The sequence below is a fragment of the Medicago sativa genome, chromosome 2, assembly GCF_051527215.1.
Source record: "Medicago sativa cultivar Bolivia chromosome 2, Bolivia_mono, whole genome shotgun sequence".
Classification (NCBI taxonomy): domain Eukaryota; kingdom Viridiplantae; phylum Streptophyta; class Magnoliopsida; order Fabales; family Fabaceae; genus Medicago; species Medicago sativa.
In genome coordinates this window covers 76,618,056-76,643,597 of record NC_140750.1, presented here as the reverse complement: position 1 = coordinate 76,643,597, position 25,542 = coordinate 76,618,056, and the positions used below count along the sequence as shown (strand labels likewise).

The following is a 25,542-nucleotide window of genomic DNA, read 5'->3' as shown; positions in this document are numbered from 1 at the left end:
CTCATTTAGTAGAAATATATAAACAATAATAATCACCATTAAAAACTTAAAAAAAAAAAAACACACATAATATATCTCTTTAATTTTCTCTTACTTACCTCCTCTATTTTGCTAATAATATTATTTTCCAACTTAATTTAATCACAGTTTTTTCTTTTCACTGCCCAAATACTAAAAAAAAAACAAATAATGGCGTGGAATTATGACTATTTTATTTTTTATTTATTATCAATTACTTTATATGTTATATTAAAAATGACAATATTTAATTATTATTGATCCGATCCGGGAAAACCCCAGTCCGATTCCTAAACCTTGAACCCGTGTCTGCACCTGTTTAATATTCGGTCCAATTTTGATTATTTTGAATGATAAATAAAGGGGTGAGAAATGGTTAGGAGGAAGATAAAGGGAGGACCTTTGAATTGTTGAGTTTTTAGGGGTAAGAGTAATTTTGCCTTTTTTAAAATTAATAGGAAACAAAATAAATAACAAGGTGGCAATATGTATTTATTATTAATTACTTTATATGTTATATCAAAAATTAAAATATTTAATTATTATTGATCCGATCCGGTCAAACCTCGCTCTGATCCTTAAACCTTGAACCCGTGTCTACATCTGTTTAATATTCAGTCCAATTTTAATTATTTTAAATGATAAATAAAGGGGTGGGAAAAGGTTAGGAGGAAGATAGATGGAGGACCTTTGAATTGGTGAGTTTTCAGGGGTAGGAGTAATTTTGCCTTTTTAAAATTAATAGGAAGTGTCAAAATGAATAAAGAAGGTGGCAATAAGACTGTTCTTAATTTCATGCATATGAACAAGTGAACACATCGAGGTCTCACTCTACAAAAACATTGTTTTTAAGAGCTTATATTTTAAGTGCTTTCAAGTTTATTTCTACTAATAATTTTTTTTCTTTCTTTCTCTTGTTTTTTTATATGTTTTCTCCATCGAAGATATGTCGAGCATACTATATTTTTTGTCACAACAAAGTTATAACAACATTATTTTGTGAGAGTGATTACTTGAAAGCGGTTGAACTATTCGTTGTTGGTCGTGATCATACCTTCACGCTTATGCTTCTAACATCTTCATATTAGAGATGTTTTACATGGAAATGGTAACACTACATTGATGCATGTTCTTAGGGAACACGATGTGTGTGCAGATTTTATGACTAATGAATGATCACATTCAAGGTGCTATGCACCTCTTCTCGCCGAGATTGTCCCGCCTGACATAGAGTCTCTCATATAAGCTTGGAACTTACTTTTTCCTTTTTGTTTTGTCTTTTTACTTTGTCACACCACCTAAAAAAAATGTAAATACATCTCGCAATCAATATTCAAACTTGTTATATTTTACAATCTAATCCCTTCTACTAGACTAAAACCCTTTGCTAACTTCTAGCTAACAATTAAGACGTTGGAGAAATATCAGCTAAATTATCAAGATATCAAGAGCAAATCTAGGATCACATCCCTAAGTAGCCAATAAGGAGTAGCTAAAATATTCACTTGGCCAGTATAGGGAGTTGGTGAAATTGTATAAACTAAGCTGGATGTTGCTGTTAGAACAAGTTAATCCTAGATATAATTTGAAGGTAACTCCATATATAACTTCTTTTCGAGTCTTTTACCTTGAAGATGACTTCCACTTCTTCTAATCACACAATTAATAGAAGTATATAAAGGACAATCTATGTTGGCCAATTTTTCATTGCAATCAAAACTAATCAAATTATTACTATCCCCACCCCACCCCCACAATAATAATGGTGTCTATCTTTAGGCAGTATACATTCGATGACTCATTCGAGCAAGTTTTCATATCTAGCAAATTCCTAAAAGAGTACCAAATTGCCCTCACATTTGCCACAGACTACGACCAAAACAACATACCCACAAATGGAATTTTCAGGGTAAATTGGGACACAACAAAAGTCACACCTGAAGCAATAACCAATTTCAAAAAACAACACCCCGAAGTGAACATTAAAGTGTACATTAGTATAGGTAACCGTGGCACAACATTCCCATTTTCTCCACAAAACAACAAATCATGGATTCTCAATGCAACAAAATCACTCACAAACATCATTAAAAACAACAAAGATTACAATCTCCAAGTAGATGGGATCGATATTTTATATGAAAACATTGAAGCTTCACCCCTTGACTTTGTTGAATGCATTGGTCAACTTATAAATAATTTAAAGGAAAATGGAGTTATAAAAGAAGCTTCTATTTCTCCTTCTTTTGCTCTCAACAATGAATTTTATTTCTTATTGTATCGTGCTTATTTTAATCAAATTGATTGGGTTGATTATCAGTTTCAAAACGAGGTTATTCCTATTTTTGCACCCAACAAATTGGTGGAGCTTTATGATGAATTGGTATTGGAATTTTATCCTAGGAAGAAATTATTTGCTGGATACAGTGCGGAGAATGAGGATTGGGCTACATTATCACCTATAGTGTTTTTTCTAGGTGGAATGAACATTCTCAAGAAGAGAAAGGGTCCTGGTATATCAATTCATTACCATAATTACTATCAACAAAACTCGAATAACGAGTGATCCATGGTATATGTATGTACACTTTAATTTAATTATACTCGTATATAGTACACGTATGCTTATAAAAAAAATACGGTATAAATGTATGTGGCTGCAGTGTATGCTTGATGCTCAAGCAACTATTGTTAAATAAGACCCATATGGATAGTGATAAAATCTTCTACCTAACCATCCTCTAAAAAAAAACTTCAATATCTCATGCATGTTTGTTATAGAGAAATTTGTCACTGTTATGAGCAATTAAGCTTTTTTTGTTATTGTTGTGAACAATAATTTTTTGTGAATAATGTAGGAGCATGTAATTTGTTGAAGATAAAGTATCTTAGACGGATATGTATAATGTGAACATTTACACTATCCTTTGCAATTTTTGCATATGTTTAAAATCTAGAGTACATGAATATGATACTAGTATCAATTGGGTCAAGATACTAGGATCATACTATGTTTTATATACTAAAGATATCAATATTTAGTCCATCATCTAAAAAAACTCCTAGATAGAAAATCAATCTGTAAAACATATAAGGGAACAATACTTTAGCCAATTGAAATAAACAAAGGATAGGAGTTCAACATCCCCGGTTGAAAATTCTATTAAGGAGATTTATATAAATAAGTACATGTTACTTGTTAGTTGTACTAGCACTAAAAATAAATAAAATTTTAAATTTTGGTCTTCACTTAATGTTTGAGAAAGCCTTTACAGAATTAAAATGGTAAACTCATAATGATTGCTTATATTCCCTTACAAGTCGGTGGTGTGAGATTTACAAACTACGTAATAAAATCATGTTCAATGGGGGCGCTTACATGAGATCATGACAAAAAGAATTAGAACCTCGTGATTATTGGATGCACGTAAGACCTACAATGCTAAACAACATCAACAACAAGAATTGGGGACGTGTGATATAATGCCCTTCTTTTTATTTAATTATTTTAATTAATTTTAGAATATATTTATATATTTATATGTATATGAGGGATATATGATTTGTTGAGATTAGATGTCTTTTTATAATTTAGTTAATATATTTTGTTGAGTGATATTTTGTTGTTATATGTTGGTATTTACTAGCATAATATATTTGTTAATTGTTATAGATATATATTTGTTATTTGGTGTATTATTATATATTTAGTAGAGAAATATTATTTATTAGAATATGAGGATTATTAGTGTGAGTGGATTTGAGGGTTAGAATAGAAAGAAGAATAAGTTGTTGGGCCTAAATAGATTTGAGAAGAATATTTTAGTATTATAAATAGAGAAGCTTAGGTTAGAAAGAGTTTACCCTAAACCGCTTTTTGGAAAAGAGGAGAACAAGAAAGAAGAGAAGAGAAGAGAAAAGTCAAGAGAAGAGGAGAAGACCTTAGGAAAGAAGAACGTTGCTGCTGATTCAGGAATTAATCTAAGGTGAGGGTGAGACTATCTTGCATTAATATTAAGTTGTTAAATCGTTAAATTACATCTAACAAGTTGGGGAGAGTTTGTGAGAATTTGAGAATTAGGGTTTTGAGAGAGATTTGATGATTAGATGATGAAAACTTGTTGAATTGATGTAGAAATTGTGTACAAACCTTAGATAATCATTAGGATGATAATTAGAATCAGTTTTGAGGTTAGCACCATGAGATTAGGTGAAACTTGAAGAAAATCTACATTCTGGCCGAATTTTGATATTAAAACTGGTATTGATCGATGCGGAATTGGTCTTAGGTGTAAACACGAAAGTTGTAGGCATGGATGTTAGCTTTCTAATGTCGTTGGTCTCACGTCAAAACGATTTATAGAACTTGAGTTATGGTCAAATTACTGCACGTAGGTCACAATGAATTTTTATGGACTTTCAGCACAACTTTTCAAATTTAAAATGAAAACTGGTATTGATAGGTACATAATTGGTCTTAGAAGTAAACATGAAAGTTTTAGATAATTTTGTTAGCTTTCTAGTGGCCTTGGTTTGACGTGAAAATGATGTTTGGTCTTTGAGTTATGATGAAAATACTACAGGGAGGTCTTAGCGAAATTGTACGGTGACAACATTCTCTGTTTCATGTTTTTGCGTTTTGTTCATATGTTTCTGTTTTGAATTGATCCTTGTTGTAAACATGAAAGTTGTTGATATTTGTGATATCTTTCCAGTAGCTTTGGTTTGACATGAAAATATGTTGTGGATAATTTATTATGTTTTTACAAAGATACATAGTGAATTATTGTTGATGTTTAAATACGATGTTATATGAAGTTGTTTATGATTGATGAATATGATGTTTTAAGATGTTGTTTATTATCATTTGATATCGTTATATTATGATATGACATGAATTATTTATGTGATCCATATGTTGTCAAGATGCTAGGATGTTAATATGTTAAGACGTTAAGATGATAAGAGTTGTTAAGTCGTCCAGTCGTTATGAAGTCATCAAGTTGTTAAGATGTTATGTTGTCAAGATGTCAAGATGTTAGGATGTCATAGATGTTCATGAAGTTGTCTAAGTTGTACGAAAGTTATGTCGTTGCATTAGAGTTGTGTCGTTGCATAGTCAGAGATGGGGGCTTAATGCCCGACAGGTCCTTTATGACCTTAGAGATGGGGGCTCAATGCCCGACAGGTCCTTTATGACCTTAGAGATGGGGGCTTAATGCCCGACAGGTCCTTTATGACCTTAGAGAAGAGGGCTTAATGCCCTGGTGGTACCACATGCATAATGAAGATGTCTAAGATGATTTAAGATGATTTGGGAAGTAGAAGTTGCATAGTCAAGTCGAAGTTGTTAAGATATTGAGATGTCAAGTTGTCAAGTTGTTAAGATGTCAAGTTGATAAGTTATTAATGAAGTGCTATGATGAATGAAGACGAATGATTTATGATAAGATGTTACGTGAGTTATAATTATGTTGATATATGAAGTTGATTACGAATTTGATTATGAAGTTGTTCTCGGTAATGCTATGTTTTGATAATAATACTTATGTGAAATTACATGATGATGCTTATGATTATATTTGATATTAGGTGTTGATGCTTATAAATAATGTTTGATGAAATGTGGTGACGTTTGTGATTAATATTGATGCTATGTGATGATTGTTGGAGACTATTATTTGATGTTATATGATGATGTTAAGATTAGTAATTGATAATATATGAAGATGTTTATGATTAGTATTAAGATAGTTTTACGACCAATATAAGAAGATTAATGACCCTAGTTAAGGAAGTTTAAGTTGTTCGATATGATTAATGAATTATAAGATGTTTAAGTTGTTGAATGTACTTTATATGATTTATATGCTTAATATTATTGTTTGAGAAATCTCACCCCTCTGCTTGGAAATGTTGCTCTTCGTATGGGTAACTTGCAGGTAATCAAGATTAGAGGCGTCGTGAGTGGACTCCTCACATGTGTGTCTAGGTGCTCTGATACGTAACGGGATGAGACTTGACTTTACTTCTACTCCTTACGTATTGTTTATGAACTTTTATGAATAAATATTGAACTAAGACTTATGAGATTTTCTGATGAGGCCTGCGTGCGAAAGACTTTTTATGTTGAATGAACTAATTCCGCTGTGAAGTTTCGAATTACTTATGTTAAATGATTTTGAAGAATAAATTGTTATTTATTCAGTTTATGAATTTTTAAGAAGTGTAGCATTCCGTTTAAAGTTGAATTACTCTGATTTTTAATTATGAAATTTTTACGTTGGGAAAACGGAGTGTTACATGTGACATGATTTACTAACATCTAACATACATAAAGTCTTATCAATCTAGATTTAGTTCATATAATTTACTACATCAAGTTTGACGCACCGCGTCTAGGATGTTAACCTAATGAAATTGTTTTTAAAAACTTTTCATAAAAATTGTGAAATATGTAAAATATTTTTTTTTTTAGAGGTTGAAATATGTAAAAGATTGATAGAAATTTATATGCATTTCAAAAGTTCTAAAGATATTGTGGCTCACATTTGTTGATCATATTTTTTGACATGGTGTAATCCTATTTTTAAAACAGGGCTTAAAACAGAGCAAGTAAGTATGTTAAGATTGAATTAACTTCATTATCTGTTGAAAGTGAGCTATTACAATTACTTTACTTGATTATAAAACTTTTGGTTAATAATTTCATACCAAATTTTTTTCTTTATAATTTTGTACATAACATATATTTAAATAAATATTATACAAGTCCTAAACATAAGTTTATCAATGTCAATTCCATCTTCGAAGGAAGACCACATAATAAATTCCACATGTGACAGAGGTTTGACTTGACTTGGACTATGCCAACCATATAATGACTTAATTAGCTCCACAAACTTAAAGTAGAGACGTGTCATGTAACATAGAATAATCAAGAGCTAAAATTAGGAGAAATAATTATCATAATCGAACAATACTATATATTTTTATAGATACTAAATATTAAAAACAAGTTCAACCCTTTATTTAATTAATACAATACAATGGGTGAACAAAAAGATAATTAAAATCTAATTAGGACTAGCCAAAAGCTCTTGTGCTTCCTTCTCATAGCGGAAACCATCAGCTTTAGAGTCATCAGCTGAATACACAAAAATGCCATTAAGCTTTTGCTGACTCTTCAACATACGACATGCATCAAAGAATCCATTCCCTGGGCCTAATCCAGTACTCCCATCACTAACAAAACTCACCAAAACTTTTTCACTATTATAATTTGAGCTTTGTTTATTGTAATAATCAATAAATTGTGCCACGGTGGTACTTTTATCATATGCATAAAATTGAAAATTAACATAATCTATAATGTTATTATAACTCTTCCATAAGGCTAAGTAATGATTTTGAACTTCATCATTATCAAATCCAAATGGAGCAATTGAAGCAAAACTAATAACCTTGTTATTTTTTAGAGTTGTAATTAACCTTCCAATACATTCAGCAAATGTAGTAGGATCTCCCTTGAAATGTTCATAATCAATGTCAATTCCATCTAAATTATACGTCTTGATTATGCTTGTGAGTGAAGAAACCGCGTTCGAAACCCAAGAATCAATCGAAGATGGACTGAAGTTAACGGGGTCGCCTTGAACGGTGGCTCCACCAAGACTCAGAGCTACTTTGACATTAGGATTTTGATTTTTGATGGAAGAGACTTCGGAAGGGCTAAGGTTTTGAGTGTCCCAAAAGATGTTGAAATTTCCATCTGTGGGAGATGGAGGAGATGAAGTATCATAGTCAATAGCAAAGGATAAAATGAAGTGGAAATTGACATTTGGGTTTATAGGAACATCTGAAAATTTGACACCTTTGAATTGAGCTCCAATGTATTCTCGGAATAGGTTTGAGTTTGCAGCTAGGGTGGTTGATGCAAACAAGGAAGTCATTAGGATTAAAAGGACAAAGTATGGTTTGGGAATGTGAAGTTCCATTGTGATATTGCTACTTTAGAGTTAGGCTTAGATATGGTACAAGGAAATGATGCACTATATGCGCTTAAATACTGGTACTAGTTTATAGAAAGGGGCTAAAAGTAATATTAGTCTATATGAGTTGAAGAATAGTAAGTAAAGTGGGGAATAAAAATCAAACACAAGATAAAAGATTTGTTTGAGTGTCAAAATTGTCTTTCTTTTGACGTTTTTATTTTTTTGTCATACATGTCAGTAAGAGATCGAATTCTCAACTAAAATGGTTAAAAAATTAAGATATCTCAGTTGTCAAAATATAATAGGTCAATTTATTTTGAAAATATAATAGTTGTGGTATTTTTATTTTTTAAACATGTGACCAAGTCAAGTCAATCCTTGACCATGTAGAGTGTGACTTGAGTATTTTGCCTCTTTGTCACGTAACTCATCCCATCCAGATGTCGCCTCAATTGAATTTTCCTATTCTTTACATTTCCACAAGTTCTAATCCACATTTTGTAAAAACAAAAACAAAAAAAAACTTTGAAGAAATGAAGAATATCGATTCGGATTCCGACTCATACATATTATAATATCCTTAAAACTAAGTTATGCTTACGGAAACATTTTAAGTTTTGATAATTATAATGGATTAATTTTATACGTAATTTTTTTAGGAAGCAATATGTTTTCAATTCAGTAAGTTATATTCTTGTATTAATTTTTACCAGTCTTAATTCTTTGATTCATTGTTATATTTTTTCAATCAAAATTTCACAAAATGGTTTTATTGAAGTTAGTTAGACTCAAAAGATATAAATAGCTCTTCATACTCATCTCTCACACAGGTTCAATCTAAATCTAAGATATTTTCCTAAATTGAGTTTCTCTTTGTATTCTCTAAGATTCTTCATTATTTCTTTAACATGTACAATAACTTCAAGATGGTATTAGAGCTCCTGTCAACAATGGTTTGCGGTGTTGGTATTGTCGGCAGCAATGTCAACAATCTTTTTTCCTCGTTAGTGTATTATTATTTGCATCTCTATGATGGATTTTTTTTTTTTTTTTTTTGTTGACTTGCTCTAACTCACTTGAATTACCATGCTTGAGTTAAGAATGAATTTAATTTTGCTGATAGAAGTATAGAGCTATTTCAGTTCCTGCACAAGTTGATCGAAGTTTCAAAAACTGGAACCTGTGTAATATGCTTGTGCATTCATGGATCATGAGTTTCGTTGATAATTCCGTTGTACAAATCATTGTATTTCTTGAAAATTCAATTGATTTTTGGATCGAACTCAAGGAACATTTTCTTCGAGGCTATTACATTCGTATTTCAGAACTTTAATTTGAGTTTTTAGTTCTAAGACAAGGATCTAGATTTGTTTCTTAATTTTCTCTCGGTCTCGAGACACTTTGGTAAGAACTTGAATCTTATCTTCCTACAACTGTTTGCGGTTGTCTAATGTGTTGTGTTTATGTTGGCTTGAGCGTGCAAAGTATCAACATGATATTACTCGCACAATTAGATTATGTTTGCACCAAAAAATAAGTAATCGAATCATAAATTTCTCACTAGGTTGAAGTGAAATAATTTGGTTATGATTTGCATCTTAATCAACAGACATTAAAATTAGTTGATGTTGATATTAGAGATATATAGTTTAGTTACAAGTAGTATTAGTCCTATTAGTATATATAGTTGTAACCTCCCCATAAGTGGGACAACTTTCTCATATTGTAATATTTCATTTTCATCAATAGAAAGAATTTCATAAGCTTTTATCTCCTTCATCAATAAATGCCATGTTTCCTAACATGGTATCAGAGCTAATCTGGTATCCTCCTTGAAGGATTTTCCACTGCATTTTCTTGAGAAAATTTAATTTTCTCACGTCAGTTTCATTTTCTTTTCCTTTCTCATTCTATCAGAAAATTTTCCTTCGTTTTCTTTTCTTCTTTTCTTGTTTCTGTTTCCTCCTTCGATTTCTTTTCTTCCTCGATCGATTTCTTCAGTTCTGATCTCGCATGTTCTTAATCCCAAATTCTAGGTTATGTGTTTTCAATTTCCTTTCATTGCAGTTCATGATTCTAGTTCAATTGCAAATTCGATTTCAATTTCTGGATTAGAATCCAGTTTCTGATTGAATTTCACCTTCGATCCGCGTTTCTTGCTCGAAATCGCTCGTTACTGCAATTTTCCCCAAATTCTAGGGTTCTTGATTCCAATTCGATTATGATTCGTTTTCTTGACTTTATGTTCAAATTCGGTTTCACTTTCTTCGTTCTAGATCGGTTTAGGTTTCGTTATCGATTCCTATTCTCAGTTTTCAATTTGTGATTGCTTTTTGGCCACGTTTTTTCTTTTCTTTTCAGTTCTCTCTTTTCCCCAATTTCAATTTCTAGGGTTTCATTTTCGTTCTTCCCTTCATTTTCTTCTCCATGAATTGTCATTTTTAGTTTTGTGACTCTGTTTAGCAAATTGGTTTTGCAATTCTCGCGATTCCAATTGCGATTTGTTTCCTCCTTTATTGTCAATATCTGGTTGTGGTTAGTGATTTCAGAGAGCACTCAGATTCTGTTTGAGGTTGTGATCTGTTTTGTTGATTGTGAACAATTTGAGGTTGTGATTTGTTGGAATTTGTAATCATTGTCTTGATGCTACGGTTGCTTGAACCTGGACATCATCGCTGCATTTTCTGATACAGTTAGTCCATTGACGGATTTCACAGCCGTTATGCAACTCTTATGCTACAATCTATCAGACTTTGGTATGTTATCTTGTAACTTGTAGCAACCGGTTTATTCTTTGAGTTTGGAATATTGTTTGAGGTTGGAAGATTGATCATGGAATGGTACTTTGGAATTCTCTGTTGTTGCTGCACTGGTTATTTGATTGCTTATGGTTTCTGCATCAGTATTTCTATTTGGATGCATAATTGTGTTAGTTTTGGCATATTGAACTTGGTAGCTTCCTTTGTGCATTGGTTTCTGATATGGTTGATTGGTTTCTCCATTTGGTTGCGTATATGATGATCTATGAGAGCTGCACCTGCATATATATTTTTGATTTGGCAATTCTCAAGTTGAGCAGATGAATATTTTTCGAAGAATTGGTTTATTTCTTGGTATCACTATAGTGAGATATGGCATGTTACTCATACTTCAAATAAAGAAGAACTACTTTGAGCATTGTTGGGGTTCTGCACATGATAGTAGCAATTGCAGAACATTTTGGTTTTTATGATTGGATTGCTCTTGGTTTTACTTGAGGACAGTGATAGAAATATGAAGTATTGGATTCATGTTTTAGTTACTTCATTTACTCACAACTGGTATTAACAATTAGTTGCTTTGCTTTATTCCTCTTCTGGTGTTGTCTATGGAATGGAGCATCAAAGGAATATTTAGATGGCTGTATTGATTCTTGGCAGTTTGTTTCTCTATATTGTCAAGCTCTTGCACTTCAAGTGGTTCTGTTGATATGATTTCAGACTCTGTTTTGTTCTTCCTGGATCATTCATGAAGTTTTTTTCCTACTGATGAACTATGTACTATTGGAGTTTGGTACCTGTTTGTTATCTCTCTGTTCTGTGCTATTTTTGATTGCATTATGCAAGTGGTAGCACCCTTTGAAGAGAAAATTTGGTTGTCAAATTTTGGGCAGTCCTTTTACAGGTTGCATTTGGTTCTTTTCTTGTCTCGGCTCGGCATTGGAGGGCATCACTTTTTATCTTTGGAACCTTGGTCTTGTTGCTTCATGTTACCTTTGGTGTGAAGTTTGTTCAACATATGACCTCTTTCCATTGTAGACTATGGCCCTTCCTTGCACTTCTTTTTTGGATATCATCATTGATTTTGGATATCCTTGTATTTCTTGTCTTGTGCTTCTGTTCATGATGGTTAAGACATGTTGATATGCTTCCGTCATGGATGGTTAAGCGTCGTTTTCTTCTTCTTCTTCTTGTGCTTCTATCTTGAGTGATTGAACACTCTTGATGGTTAAGCGTTGTGCCTTAATTGGCTTTGTTGATATTGGCTTCTACCGGATGGTGGTTAAGCGTTGCTTTGATGCTTCTTCCTTCAATTGGTTTAACCTTGAGTTGTGGTTACTTCTTGTTAGATAAGCACTTGTTTGATGATTTTGGTTTTTTAGCCGATGTGTTTCCGGCATCTTTCCTTGTATTTTCATTTGCTTGATGTATTTCCTTGTATTTTCTCATTTCAAGTTGGAAGTGTTTTGCACACCTTCCAACTTGAGGGGGACTATTAGAGATATATAGTTTAGTTACAAGTAGTATTAGTCCTATTAGTATATATAGTTGTAACCTCCCCATAAGTGGGACAACTTTCTCATATTGTAATATTTCATTTTCATCAATAGAAAGAATTTCATAAGCTTTTCTCTCCTTCATCAATGGATGCCATGTTTCCTAACAGTTGAATTGGCTAAAATCTAGACAAACCAACAAATGAAGCGACTGATAGTTGAGTTAAATAAAAAAAAAACCATTGCACAAAGACGAGAAATCAAAACAAATAATGTAGTGTCGTGCTAAGACGACAAAATAAGAAAAAATATGAAAGAATACTAAAAATGTGTGAAAATCACTTATTTAATTAAAGGAAGACAAAATAAACAATTTGAAGAGGTGATTTCAAGTAATTATTGACTCTAAGCCACCGCTCATAAATTGATCTAAAAGAAGAGGAATATAAGTGGTAACAACTAGGGGTTGTGTTATGTTCCATCCTCAGATACACACCGCGTTTCGAGGTATTGTTCTTTAAGTGTAAGCTCTTCAAAGTTTGGTCCTTCATAAAAGGTGTCTCATTGGTTTGATTATTGTGGATGTTGTATATAAACTATCATTGTCCTCTGCTCCCAAGCGATGCAAGACTTTTAAGAGCATACACATCGCCTGGCAAAATGGGTTGTAACACGCTAACCAATGCATTTGTGTCATAGTAACTTGGATAATTGGCATTTGATATGAGTAGCTAAACCATCCATAGTAGCAATGCATTGCCACAGTTCTTTTACTGCATTTTTCAGAATTTGTATTACTTTTGAGCTTTTTTTCCTTTAATTAATATTTATATTTTTAAAGAGGGGTAACCTTGGCGCAACTGGTAAAGTTGTTGTCATGTGACTGAAAGATCACGGGTTCAAGTCCTGGAAATAGCCTCTTGTGTAAAACAGGGTAAGACTGCGTACAATACACCAAATGGTGGGACCCCTTCCCAGACCCTGCATATGCGGGAGCTCTAGTGCACCGGATTGCCCTTTTAATATTTATATTATTAAAGTATATTGTTGTTGTAAGATAAATGGGACTCATTTTAGAGTTTTAGAGGAGTGGTATGAATATTTAGACAATGTAGTTGAGTGGTTTAAATAATTGAGAAGTGTAAAGTAATATAATGTAGGAAAAAGATAGGTAGACACCCTTTTTTATACACCTCTCTTGTACACCCCATGTGCCAGGGATATTTTAGTAATTTCACATCACATCATCACCCCCTTTTCATCTCTTCTTTCAATGTTTTTGCCACATGTCACAAATGTGTATTGGTGTAAAAGGGTGTATGCCACCTAAGATGGTTCATGTATAAGAGCTCTATAATGTATTATATGAGACCCATTTATACCACCCATATGGGTGACATGGATGTGTATGCTCTAAGGTGTACAAGAATAGTTTCCCTCCAGTCTAGGCTAAGAGAGAATTTTCGAACTCGATCCCCAATTTCTTGTTCCACCCACAAGTATGTCACACCGTCTTACGAGGTATTGTCTACTTTTGGTGTAGGCCTTTCACAATTTTGTCCTTTATAAAAGGTCTCGTTGGTTTGAGGAGTGTGAATTGTATATAAACTACCATTGACCTTGACTCCCAATCGATATATGTTTTTTAAGATATACATGAACAGTTTGACAAAGAGACAAAAATACAAAAAGGGATGAATGTAAATAAGCGATTGATTGCATTCTCATAAACAATTGTTAAAAACCTAGAGCATCTATCACTTTCAATCATATTTACCACCCTCTTTTTTTGTTGTGAAACTACCACCTTCTCTAGTTCAGTATGAAATGCAATCAGTAGTTACCTTTTAGTCACACAAAACAAAAGGAAACTGGGAGCATCTCAATCGGTGGGCTTTTTTTTCAATCGGTGGGCTTTTAAGAAATCTAAAATTGGTCGGTCAAGAACAAAAAAAAAATAAAAATAATCTAAACTTGGTTCTATGATCATTGTTTCTAGAGAAAATTACATTAACCTCCCCTGAGGTTTCTTTAAATAACACTTACACCCCCTCTAGTTTTGAAAAAACACTTACCTCCCCTCATTATTAACGGTGTTAGATATTTGTTAATTAAAATAACAAAATAAAGAACATTCCACTACGTCTGTTTTTCTGGAAAATAAAGAACATGAGAACAAACGCAGCATCTAACACCAAAGCTTGATGAGATGATACGGTAGAAGATGTTAACTGATACCATTTGACTTCAAAATATTTGTTGGAAACAACTATTTGTGTGGTTTTCACTTATAGCAGTATATCGTATTCAATTTGTTTGTTAGAATTTGTTTTTGCAATGTGCAATTAATTATGAATGTGCATAAGAAAGGAATTTGCTACTGCTTGGTTGTCCATATAGATTTACAACTATCGTCCTAACCGCCCATATGCCACCTAGACTAAATCATGAGCACCCTATTTGGCTCCATTGATCAAATATTTTATTTGCTGGATTTGAGAAAATTGTTGGCAGGGAGACGGTCACATACAAAAAGCAGCAGATAATGTGTTGGTCTACATAAAAACCCACGTAACATAATGAAAAATTAGGTTTAGAGATTCAAATGAACATAATGGACTCCTCTTAATTTCTTAAGTTAACAGCAAGGAAACGGCGCTAACAAGCCAGGGGCAGTTAGTGTCAATTAAAAGATTAAGTAAGGGAGGTTATCGTCTATTTAAAAACTAAAGGGGGTATCAGTGTCATTTAAAGAAACCTCAAGGGAGGTGAGTGCAATTTCCCCTTGTTTCTATCATGTCATCTCACATTAAGCAAATTCAAATTCTTATTATTTTGTTTTTGGTACAAATTCAAATTCTTATTTCTAATGATAGCAAATTTAACCAACTTCCCTTAAGAAAAATAAAGAAAAATGTTAACCGGTGTCTCAAAGACACTAGTTAAAGAAACAAATATAATAAAAACTTTTTTAAAATTTCTAATCAAATATTTAAAAGTGTGGAAAATGTTTTTAATACATTTTTTTTTTAACTAATGTCTAGAAGACACTATTTAGTATGACTCAAACAAATTTAACCAACTCGTACCAAACTAAATAGAGGGTTTTGCCGAGGACCCATGTGACGGAACTTAAAATAGAAACTATGAAAAAATAATTTAAAATTTTTAAGAAATTAAATGTGTGGTATTTGAAGATAACATTTCTATATTTTTAATTCATTAACACATAGAATTGGATTCTTGGAGTACATGTTAACATTTGTCATAGATAAATTAACATACCCACCCATCCCCTAAAAAATAGTTTAACAAACCCGCGATTGTCATGAATATAACTCAGTTGACGGGGACATCGTAATATATAGTAATTAACGTTTGAGTTTCACATTCTCTACTTATTCATCTTAAGATGTGAATTTTAAACCGATAAATTATCTAAAAAAAATTAAATTTAAGAAACCCACTGTTTTAAATATTTGACTGTATTCATTCTTACTTCAAATTAAAACGTTAATTAAATCATTTTAATCAATTCGAATTTTTTTTTTTTTTTTTGAAAGATCGAAAATTTGTTAAATATATTAATGTTGCTGTCCTCAAATGTATTTGACCTTTTGGGTGTTGCTGGAACTATGCTGAATAATTTCCCCATTTGTTTTTCTTCCCAAACTTCGTTGACCTGTTCTTTCACCTCATCAACCCGTAATGTCCCCTGCGTTGTAGGGAAAGTGCACATGTTTGGCAACGAAATCATAGTGCACCACTTCAATTTTGATAAAAAAAAATAATATTTATAGTTTCAATAAAGGGGTAATAGTCACTTTGGTCCCTTAATGTGTAGCAAGTAGTCATAATAGTCCTTCAATGTATCAAAATTCTAAAATAGTCAATGATTGTCCACTTTGTTAGTCAAAATAGTCCCTAACGCTTAAATAATCCCTTAATACTCACAATAACTCTTTTTATATAGGGACTAAAATGACAATAAGTAAGTACGTATAAGGACTAATATGATAATAAGTAAGTCTATTGAAGGACTAATATGACAATATTAACGAAATATTTTAATATCAAGGACTATTTTGACTAACAAAATACACAATCAATGACTATTTTGAAATTTCGATACATTGAGGGACTATTGTGACTATTCGTTCCTCGTTCAAGGACTAAAATGACTATTTCCCCTTTCAATAAAACTACCGTATCACAATAAATTTGTTAAATTCGTCGTCAATTCAAACATAAAATGAAAAGGGAAAAGCTAAAGAGTGCCTTAAATATTTTAAGAGTATAAAAATAAAAATATTGTATTGAAAGATAGTGAAAAATGATAAATTTGACTCTTTAAAAATTAAAATAATGTTGAATCCAATGCAAACTTACTATTTTTGATTTCTTTAACAATTATCATAAGAGTATTTGTTAACATAACCCTAAATGAAATAACAAAGATTATTGTAAAAAAACACAATAACTATATTTCACCATTTATTGTTTGATCAATCATATTTCACCATTTGTGTTGCTATTCTATAAAATAGTAACATAATTTTAATACTTTCTATCCAAAAGTCTCTCCATCACGTGAAATTTATGTAGTCTATCTCGTTTTTAAAATGGTGAGACGCACATGAAATTTATCCAATTATAAAATAATTAAAGAAAAAAGAATGTAATATTAGTATTATTTATATTAATGTCAAAATGGACGCTAACATAAAAAAAAAAAAATATGCCTTTCACTTTTATCGTTGTAAATAATTAAAGTTATAAAACTTATCCAATTATTGAAAAAAAATTAAGTTATTTAATTGTTGAGGAATGTTATAAAGAAAAATGATTAAACGAAAAGCAAAATTGAAAAAAAATGTTATATCGTATATTTAAAAGAACTAAACTGTAGATAAAATAATTTGTATAAAAGGTAAAAATAGAAAAGAACAAATCACATCAAGTGTATATCTTCTTTTTTATATATAGATGATATATCTAAATTGTGAAATTATTGACGAATGTGTTACAAAAATTGCACCGTAATTAATTCATATTAAATATATACAAATTAAACTCTTTATCTTGAAAAATTACATTGAGCTAAGAACAATTATACAAGTAAGATTGGACACCACATCATAATCCAAAATTTTAAAACATCACATATATCACTTCTATATTTTTCAACATCTGTTTTTTTTATATAATGTGGAACTTCTAGTTCATTTGATTCATCAACATTCTCTTCTTCAAGTGTGAGACTCTCCTCATCCTTAATCCAACACCATAAACCACACCTTGCATTATCATACAACCAAACTAAATCATAAAACTGAATTACGTAAATGAGTATGATGATCACATCTTCATCTAAAATTACATTGAGCTAAGAACAATTATACAAGTAAGTTTGGACACCGCATCATAATCTGTAATTTTTTTCGAAAAAAAAATCCGTAATTTTAATACATAAAATATATGAGTCATATCACTTATATATTTTTTAATATTTGTTTTTTCATATAATGTGGAACTTCTAGTTCATTTGATACATCAATATCCTCTTCTTCAAATGTAAGACTCATATGATAATGACTATCACATCTTTATCTAAAACTTTAACATGGCATATCGAAAGTATATTACTCACGGTGCGAACAGGGGTAGGGCTGGTCCTGGAATTAAATTGTGGAAGCGGTATACAACAAGAACTTCGTAATGTGTGTACATGTCAGAGAATCATAGAAGGTAGCTAAATAATATATGTTGAGAAAACAAAAGGAGTGGAGTGAATGATACGAAGCAAAGACATAGAGTATGTCCCAAGCAAAGATATTGGAAGATTATTCGTATGACTTAGGTGATTGAGTATGAACTCAACTGTGCGTGGATACTGCATGAATATAGTACTCTCTCCGTTTTTAAATAATAGTCATTTAAGGTGTGTTTGGATGGAGGGTTTAGAAGGGGAAAGGGAGGGAGGACTTGATTTTCTTTTTTAAATTACAGACATTATAAAATGATTTTTAAAAAATTGAATTAACAACATGATAAATGATCATATAATACTTCAAAAACAGTTGATTTATTTTGAAAAAAACATTTTACATTGTTCATAATTTAAAAAAATTAAAGTGAGCCATCCCCTCCCTTCCCCTCCTAAACCCTCAATCCAAACACGGTTTATGCACGATTATTAAGAAAATGATTAATTGTGTTGATTTTGATGGTAAAATTAGTTTCATTTACTAAAACACCCTTATTAATTGTAGTTAGTTGAGTAGTTAAGTTGGATGAAATTCAATAAATAAGGGTATAATAATGAAAAAAATTATAAATGCTGCATTGATATTCTAAAGTGACAATTATTTAAAAAAAAAAAGAAAAATGGATAAAGAGACAATTATTGTGAGACGAAGGGAGTATACTTTTAGCACACAATTTTATGACTCTTTCACACAAGGTCGATCCATGATTAATTTTAGTTTGGTTAAAACAATAGTATCAAAAAATTTGCTCAATAAAATTAAAGACTATATTATTTTATTCAAAATAACAGTTTTTGTAGTTTTATTTATGTAAGTTTTATTAGCTTATGTCTATTTATAACCTTAACAATTGCTAATTATGACAAAATAAACTGTCAACTGTCAATCTAGCAATTGTCTATGCAACAATGATCAAACAAGAGTAAATCTAGCAATATATATATATATATATATATATATATATATATATATATATATATAGCGAATCCAAAATCATAACCAAAGAACAGTATAATGGAGAAGGAACAAACGCAACGAGAATTTGTTTACCCATTTCAACGCAAACGAGTTTTTACAAAGAGACACAAAAATGTTACAAAAAATTAGCTTCAAGGCTTCTACATGAACAAACCATAATTTGTACTACTTTTCTTATCTCTTCTCATGAACAAGAGAGTTACAAAGGTGACCGAGAAATCGTTCTCTATTGCTCACCAAGAGCAATCACCAATTTCTCTTCTTTCTTCTCTCAACCCACTAAACGATAAACCACTCGAGAAAACAAGAGAGAACTTTGAATCCTCACTTTAATGAAATCTCTCAACCCAAGATGTTTAGAATGTGTTTTCTAACCCTAAAGTCTCACCCCAAGAGCTCTAAACACTCAAAACCCTAACTTTTTTTGTGTCCATTCTCTTTAAGATTCTATTTTGTAAGTTGTTTGTAATGATGTCAAAAAGCTATTATTTATAGACAAATACACGATCTTAATTCGAATCATATTACATTACGATTAAAATCACACATACAATACGAGGAAACTAAAATAACAAAAAAAAAAAACTGGCATGATTCAAATCAAATTCGAATCACAACAGCCTTGATTCAAAGGACAAGCGCAAAAAATTCAAAACTACTGCTTTTAAGACACAATCTTTTACACTTTTAATTCCCGAAAATAAATAAATAAATAAATAAATCGAAAGACATTTGTTTGATTTTTAAGACACAATCTTTTACACTTTTAATTCCCAAAAATAAATAAATAAATAAATAAATAAATCGAAAGACATTTGTTTGATTTTTGTGCTAACTTATGTTCATACTCGTTAGCGTGGTGGCACAACGTGTATTATGTATTAATGGTGAATGCATAACAATATTTTTAGGATAATTTAGTCATTTAACATTTCTTTCAAAAAATTTTTTTAGTCATTAACATTAATTAAAAGGGGCAATTCAGCCTCTTAAACTGGGTTAAATTCTTAACTCATTTCTTTTCAACTATTTGCCCCTTTGTGTTTATTCCTCCATTTGAAGACTTTGTAGAGCACTTTCGACTGTATGAGTCCGGGTATGCTCCATTTACCATATGCTCCATTTACCCCATTTAGGGTCTTGGATGATTGACATGTGGCTAAAAAATATTCAAGGGTTGAGATTTAAAATTATAAAATAAGTTTTATTTAATAAATAAAAAAATTATGTCCTCTTGTTCCCTCTTCCTCTGTACGCACGACCACTTTGCCCTCTTCCTCTCAACGTCGCTGCCGCCATCAACTTCCGTCCACCACCGTCAATCACAACACCCATCTCTTCCCCTTCCTCTTATTTCTGCTCGCGTTGTCACTTTTATCATCCCAGCGTCGTCTCGCCGTCAAAAATTGATCCATTATTGTTGTTGATGTTACTGTTTTGTTGGTAAATTTTGTTATGCTTTGAACGCCGCCGTTCCAACCTCCACCGTGTGTGTTATCAATCCATTAAAATTTGATACAACCCTTTTAATAATTTGAACAACCATGGCAGTACCATGGTCCATGAACACAACCTGTTTATCTGTTAAATCTATGAATAGGAATTGATTTGTGCAAATAACGGTGATGAAAGGCTTATGAGAGGAAGAGGGCTGAGGTTTCCAAGGAGAGAAAACATAATTCACGTTATATTTTATCAAATAAAACTTATTTTATAATTTTAAATCTCAATCCTTGAATATTTTTTAGCCACATGTCATTCATCCGAGACCCTAAATGGGGTAAATGGAGCATATGGTAAATGGAGTATACCCGGACTCCGATTGCATTGTTCTTTGTCTCATTGATGGTGCAAGTCAATAAACAATAGAATGTCATTTAAAGATAATCAATAAAAGGAAACAAAAGGAAATCAATGGAGCAACTTTTTTAAGATAAAAAAAGGTGTAAATAAACTTCAATTCTATTGTTCCTTTTAATTAATATTGTGAACTAAATTATCCCTAAAAACGCATTGCAATAGCACGTATTCAATATTGATACATGTTGGAAGAATCGGCACACAAGCGATCTGGATCCTCTATTGCCACAAGACGGTCATGTACGATCTGGACTAGTGATTTCAATCAACCACATGTAGTCAGCAACACATATTGGTTGATTGGTTCAAATTCCGAGCAGAACAAAAAATACGAGAGAAACGTAGAAAAAGATGTGATCCCGCACACAAATTAGCAAAAAAAAAAAACATATTTTTGAACAAACGTTAAAGACAATGCATTTATTTTTCAATTTGGGTTTTGCATTTTTTCTCTTATACATCACAATTTTTATTCAATCTAAAAGTTAACTAAACACATATTTACATACAAAGTAATTGAAAGTAAACTATTACTGCATGGGTGTGGTGAGAAAAGGACAGAAATTAATACTATATGTATAAAATTTGGTCACATGTCACATAAGTGGATATTATTTATTAGAATAGATAGATTTGAGACAAATCGTTAGTTTGGTTAACTTAAGTTTGCAACTACCTACTAAAAGTTCTACTTTTTTTCTTCTTTACAAAACTAAAAGTTATAATTACAATGAACAAAAAACTTCTATTGTTGTACACAAATTTACATTGATCAAGAATAACAAGAGTTCTGACTTTTTTCTCTCTTCTTCCAATTTCGTTTTCGAATAGAATTATATGCTACATCAACTTGATGCAGACTTGGCTTGTAAATCTCAAGTCAATTTTTTTTTTATTCTAAGAAAATGAAGAGATTTAATTGTAACTGTTGTTCAAGAATTTATTGGAGAACATGAGCTTTTGTTTAACAGACGGACTAAAATGTAATTAAACATTCTTTATTTTTGTTATTTTTTGATCAATATTTACATTTCTTTAATTAACATACCACATGATAATTTGCAATCAATTTATTTAAAATTATAACATATATATACAAAATAATAAATTACAACCGGTTTACTTAAAATTAAAACATATTTGTTGTCGGATGAGTTTTGTTGCAGTAAGAAAACCCATGCAGTCACACAGTTAAACATTGGTAATCGTCAAATCAATGATCAAACCGTCTTTAATTTAAACACAATATTTTTAAAATTTTTAAATAAAATTCAAATATACTTTTCTAGACAGTCCAACTGATTAAGATCGAACATACACAAACATCGTGACTACATGGAATGACCGACTGCGTGGAATCCATTTCCATTTATAGTCATAGGATGCTCTCCAGCATCAAAATTAGAAGTTAAGTAAGAAATGAGAGAAAAGAAATGAGAATGCATGAAGGAATCATAAAAGATCAAAGGGCATGTGCCTCATTCCTTATCATGTGGGGTAACTTATGCCTGCATACCACGATGCTAAACCCCACTTTGCTTTTCTTTTCTGAACCACCAAACTTCTACTCCCTTTTATCTAGGTTCTTTCTCCATCATGTTTAATTGATAAAAAAAATAACTTTATATATAATTTTTCGTCTCAATTACCAACTTTGCATACATGCTTCCTGTAAAAGAACAAGACCAAAGGAAATGAAAACATTATTACTGTTCCTGGGTTTGAGTTATACTCACGGAGACAAAACTTCTATCTAGTATTTACCACGCAAGCGCGTATAAATTTTGTTAAAATAAATATTAATGAGGTGTATGATTTTGCATCCGTCCATGAATCTCATGCGATGTATAGTTAAGGAGGTATATGATTTTAAAATAAAACAGTGCAATCTTAGTTTTAAAATGAAACTATTTGTAGAATGGAAAGAAACTTCCTTTTCTAATGCTATGTGAGAAAGATGCAATTGGGTGAGCATGGAATTCGATGTACATTTTCTTAACCCAACCCTAAATTTTAATCGAGTCATTTTTTCTCCCATCTCAATGTGTCCTTAACTTTAATAAACTCGATTTTATGTGGGTAAAATTAAGACAGTGTTTTATTAAAGACAAGATTGTACTCACGTGAAATATTATCGAAATAAAATTATAAGATTATGGCTCAATATTTATTTATTAACTAAAAATTAAAAGTGAAAATTATATTTGTTAGTATTTTATCATGTATCTAAACTCAAACATGACTCTTGCTAAAACAATTATAAATAAAAGTTTAGCCTAAGGAGACACATTCATAAATAAAACGAGAGAATCATCAACCTCAATGAGAAGGAGACACATTCATAAATAAAACGAGAGAATCATCAACCTCAATGAGAATTTAGATGAAATTAACATATAGTCAGTCTATCCACTAGAAAATTTTAAACTTAAATTACAATTATACGTAGTGTGAATAGAAGATTCAATTGTCCCTACATCTGAACAAAATTGAAGGTTAAATGACACTAGGATGAGTTAAAAGGTGGAATTTGCTCTGATTTACCCTAAGAAGCAATATCCATTTTTTATTTTTATTTTTTTGAAATGGAAGATGAAACATATTAATGTTTTTATATTAAAAGTTCAGGTGAGTTGAATCACGAGACGTCCCATTAGGTTCAATGCTCATTGAGCGCTTAAGAACAGTCTATTAATGATATTCTTACACTGAAAATAAAATTGAATCCACGCTTTTGCTGTTTGTGAATCAACTTCTTACAAATTAAACAAATCTACATTGCCAACAACGGCGAAGCTAGAATTTTTTTTTTACGTAGGGGCCAACTATAATTATTTTTTTTTTTAAAACCAACATATTAAATTTAAAGATAAAACATGTTTTTAGTCCTATAAATTATAATTTTTTAGGTTTGCTCCTTACAAAAAAATATTAAATTTTTGTCTTGATTTTTTTAAAATTTTACAAAAAAAAAATGTGTTTTTAGTCTTGGATTTAATCTCTATAACAAAAAATTAAGGACTAAAATTTAACAAAATCTTAGGAACTTAATCTGAAAATCGCAAGCGTTGTAGAGACAAAAAACAAAATAATCCGAAAATTAACCAATACATGAAAATTAACTAAAAGCAGCAACAAATGATAAAAATTGACAATAGCTATTTAAAAAGTTGGACAAAATGTGTTTCAAGGAGCCAATTTTATCCATAAATGTGTTTATAAAATAGATTAATAATGTCTTTTTCAATATACACAAATAGGTTATGTTTAGTTATGACTATTGTCTTATTAATTTTTATTGTTGAAATTTTTTTCTCTTTAATTGTTATTGAGACCGAAAGTATCAAACCGATACAAATAAGTATATCAATCATGTAATAATTTTTTTACTTTTTTATTTATGCTAATTTTCGGCAACTGAACTTATTTGAGGTAGCTGAACGTTTATTATTTGAGGTAACTGGATATAATTTGATATCAAGAATAATAAATTTTTTTTTGGTAGCCAAGACCACCCCTTCACAATGAAAGGATACAACCTTGATTGCCAACATATTAATTTCTTGGAATCCTTAATGAAAAATATTGTTCAACTCTCCATAAATGTATTTATTTATAAATATTAATACAACCCCATCAATTTAATTTAAACAAATATGGAATTTTTACTTAAGTTCCTTGTCCCCCGTATAATTTTGTTTCATGCAACAAGTTTTGCGGTGGGACCATGAACATGATACTGAAGGCCAGCTTTCCTAGTCCAGGGATACAAAACCTCACCTTGATCAGTTTTTGTTTTTATTTCTTTCATAATCATAATGATCATTATTTTTTCATTCTCTTTACATTATTATAGTATACTAATTCTCTTTTTATTATTACATACAAAAAATAATTCCACGCAATAACCGCAAGAAGTACCTTCTTTCTTCCATCTTCTGATCCTTGTCATTTTTCTTTTCTTGTTATAAAAGCAAAAAGTAAAACAATCTTACCCGATCCAACCACAATTTTAAATTATTGTAGTTAAAGCAAGAGAAAGCATGAGTACACTATTAGCTCTTTTGCCCTCTCGGATACGGACACAAACACAAACACCATACATAATATAGACTTTGGCACATTGATATTGATAATAATTTAAACAAATATAATTACATGTGTGAGTATCGTGTTCGTGTCAGACCGTTAGACATTATTTATTTAAGGGTCATGTTAACTTGTGTCCTAAGGGCACAAGTTAAAGAACTTAAAATAGAATTAAGTAATAAATTATATGTTGAAAAGATAACTTTTGAAACTTTCAAGACATTGAATGCACAATTTTCAAAAAAATACTTCTACTTTTGGTTCCTTAACTTATGCCCCAAGGGAACAAGTTAACACGTCTAATTTGAAGAGTATTCGTGTTTGGTTGCTTTTGCCGGATTTCACAAATCATTCCTTAAAAAAAGAGGTTTAATTTTATACTACTTTAACTCACGTTGCTTGTCTTGTTTATAACGGTCGGAAGATCCGAAGTAACGTCCAAAATTAACGGCGTTATCGTGAGCCTCACCTACATCACAGTCAATTACCGTCACTTTAATTTTCAAACGCCCCGTAACGGCCTTGAAATTTCAATTTCCAACTTTTTTTTATATTACTCACATTTTTCTTCTTTCAGCTC

General features: G+C 31.1%; 1 protein-coding gene and 1 pseudogene across 2 annotated transcripts; one reads left to right on the top strand and one right to left on the bottom strand.

Annotated features, from left to right (window-relative positions):
* The first annotated feature begins 1,730 nt into the window (after window positions 1-1,730).
* LOC146950888 (ruBisCO-associated protein-like) lies at window positions 1,731-2,752 on the top strand. Its single transcript, XM_085746839.1, has one exon. The coding sequence runs from the start codon at window positions 1,781-1,783 to the stop codon at window positions 2,582-2,584; it is 804 nt and encodes a 267-aa protein (XP_085602965.1). The 5' UTR covers window positions 1,731-1,780; the 3' UTR covers window positions 2,585-2,752.
* A 4,229-nt stretch (window positions 2,753-6,981) lies between these two features.
* On the bottom strand, window positions 6,982-8,053 carry LOC146950887 (chitinase 2 pseudogene; annotated as a pseudogene). Its single transcript, XR_015027728.1, has one exon. The product of XR_015027728.1 is annotated as a chitinase 2 pseudogene (transcript).
* Window positions 8,054-25,542: the final 17,489 nt, after the last annotated feature.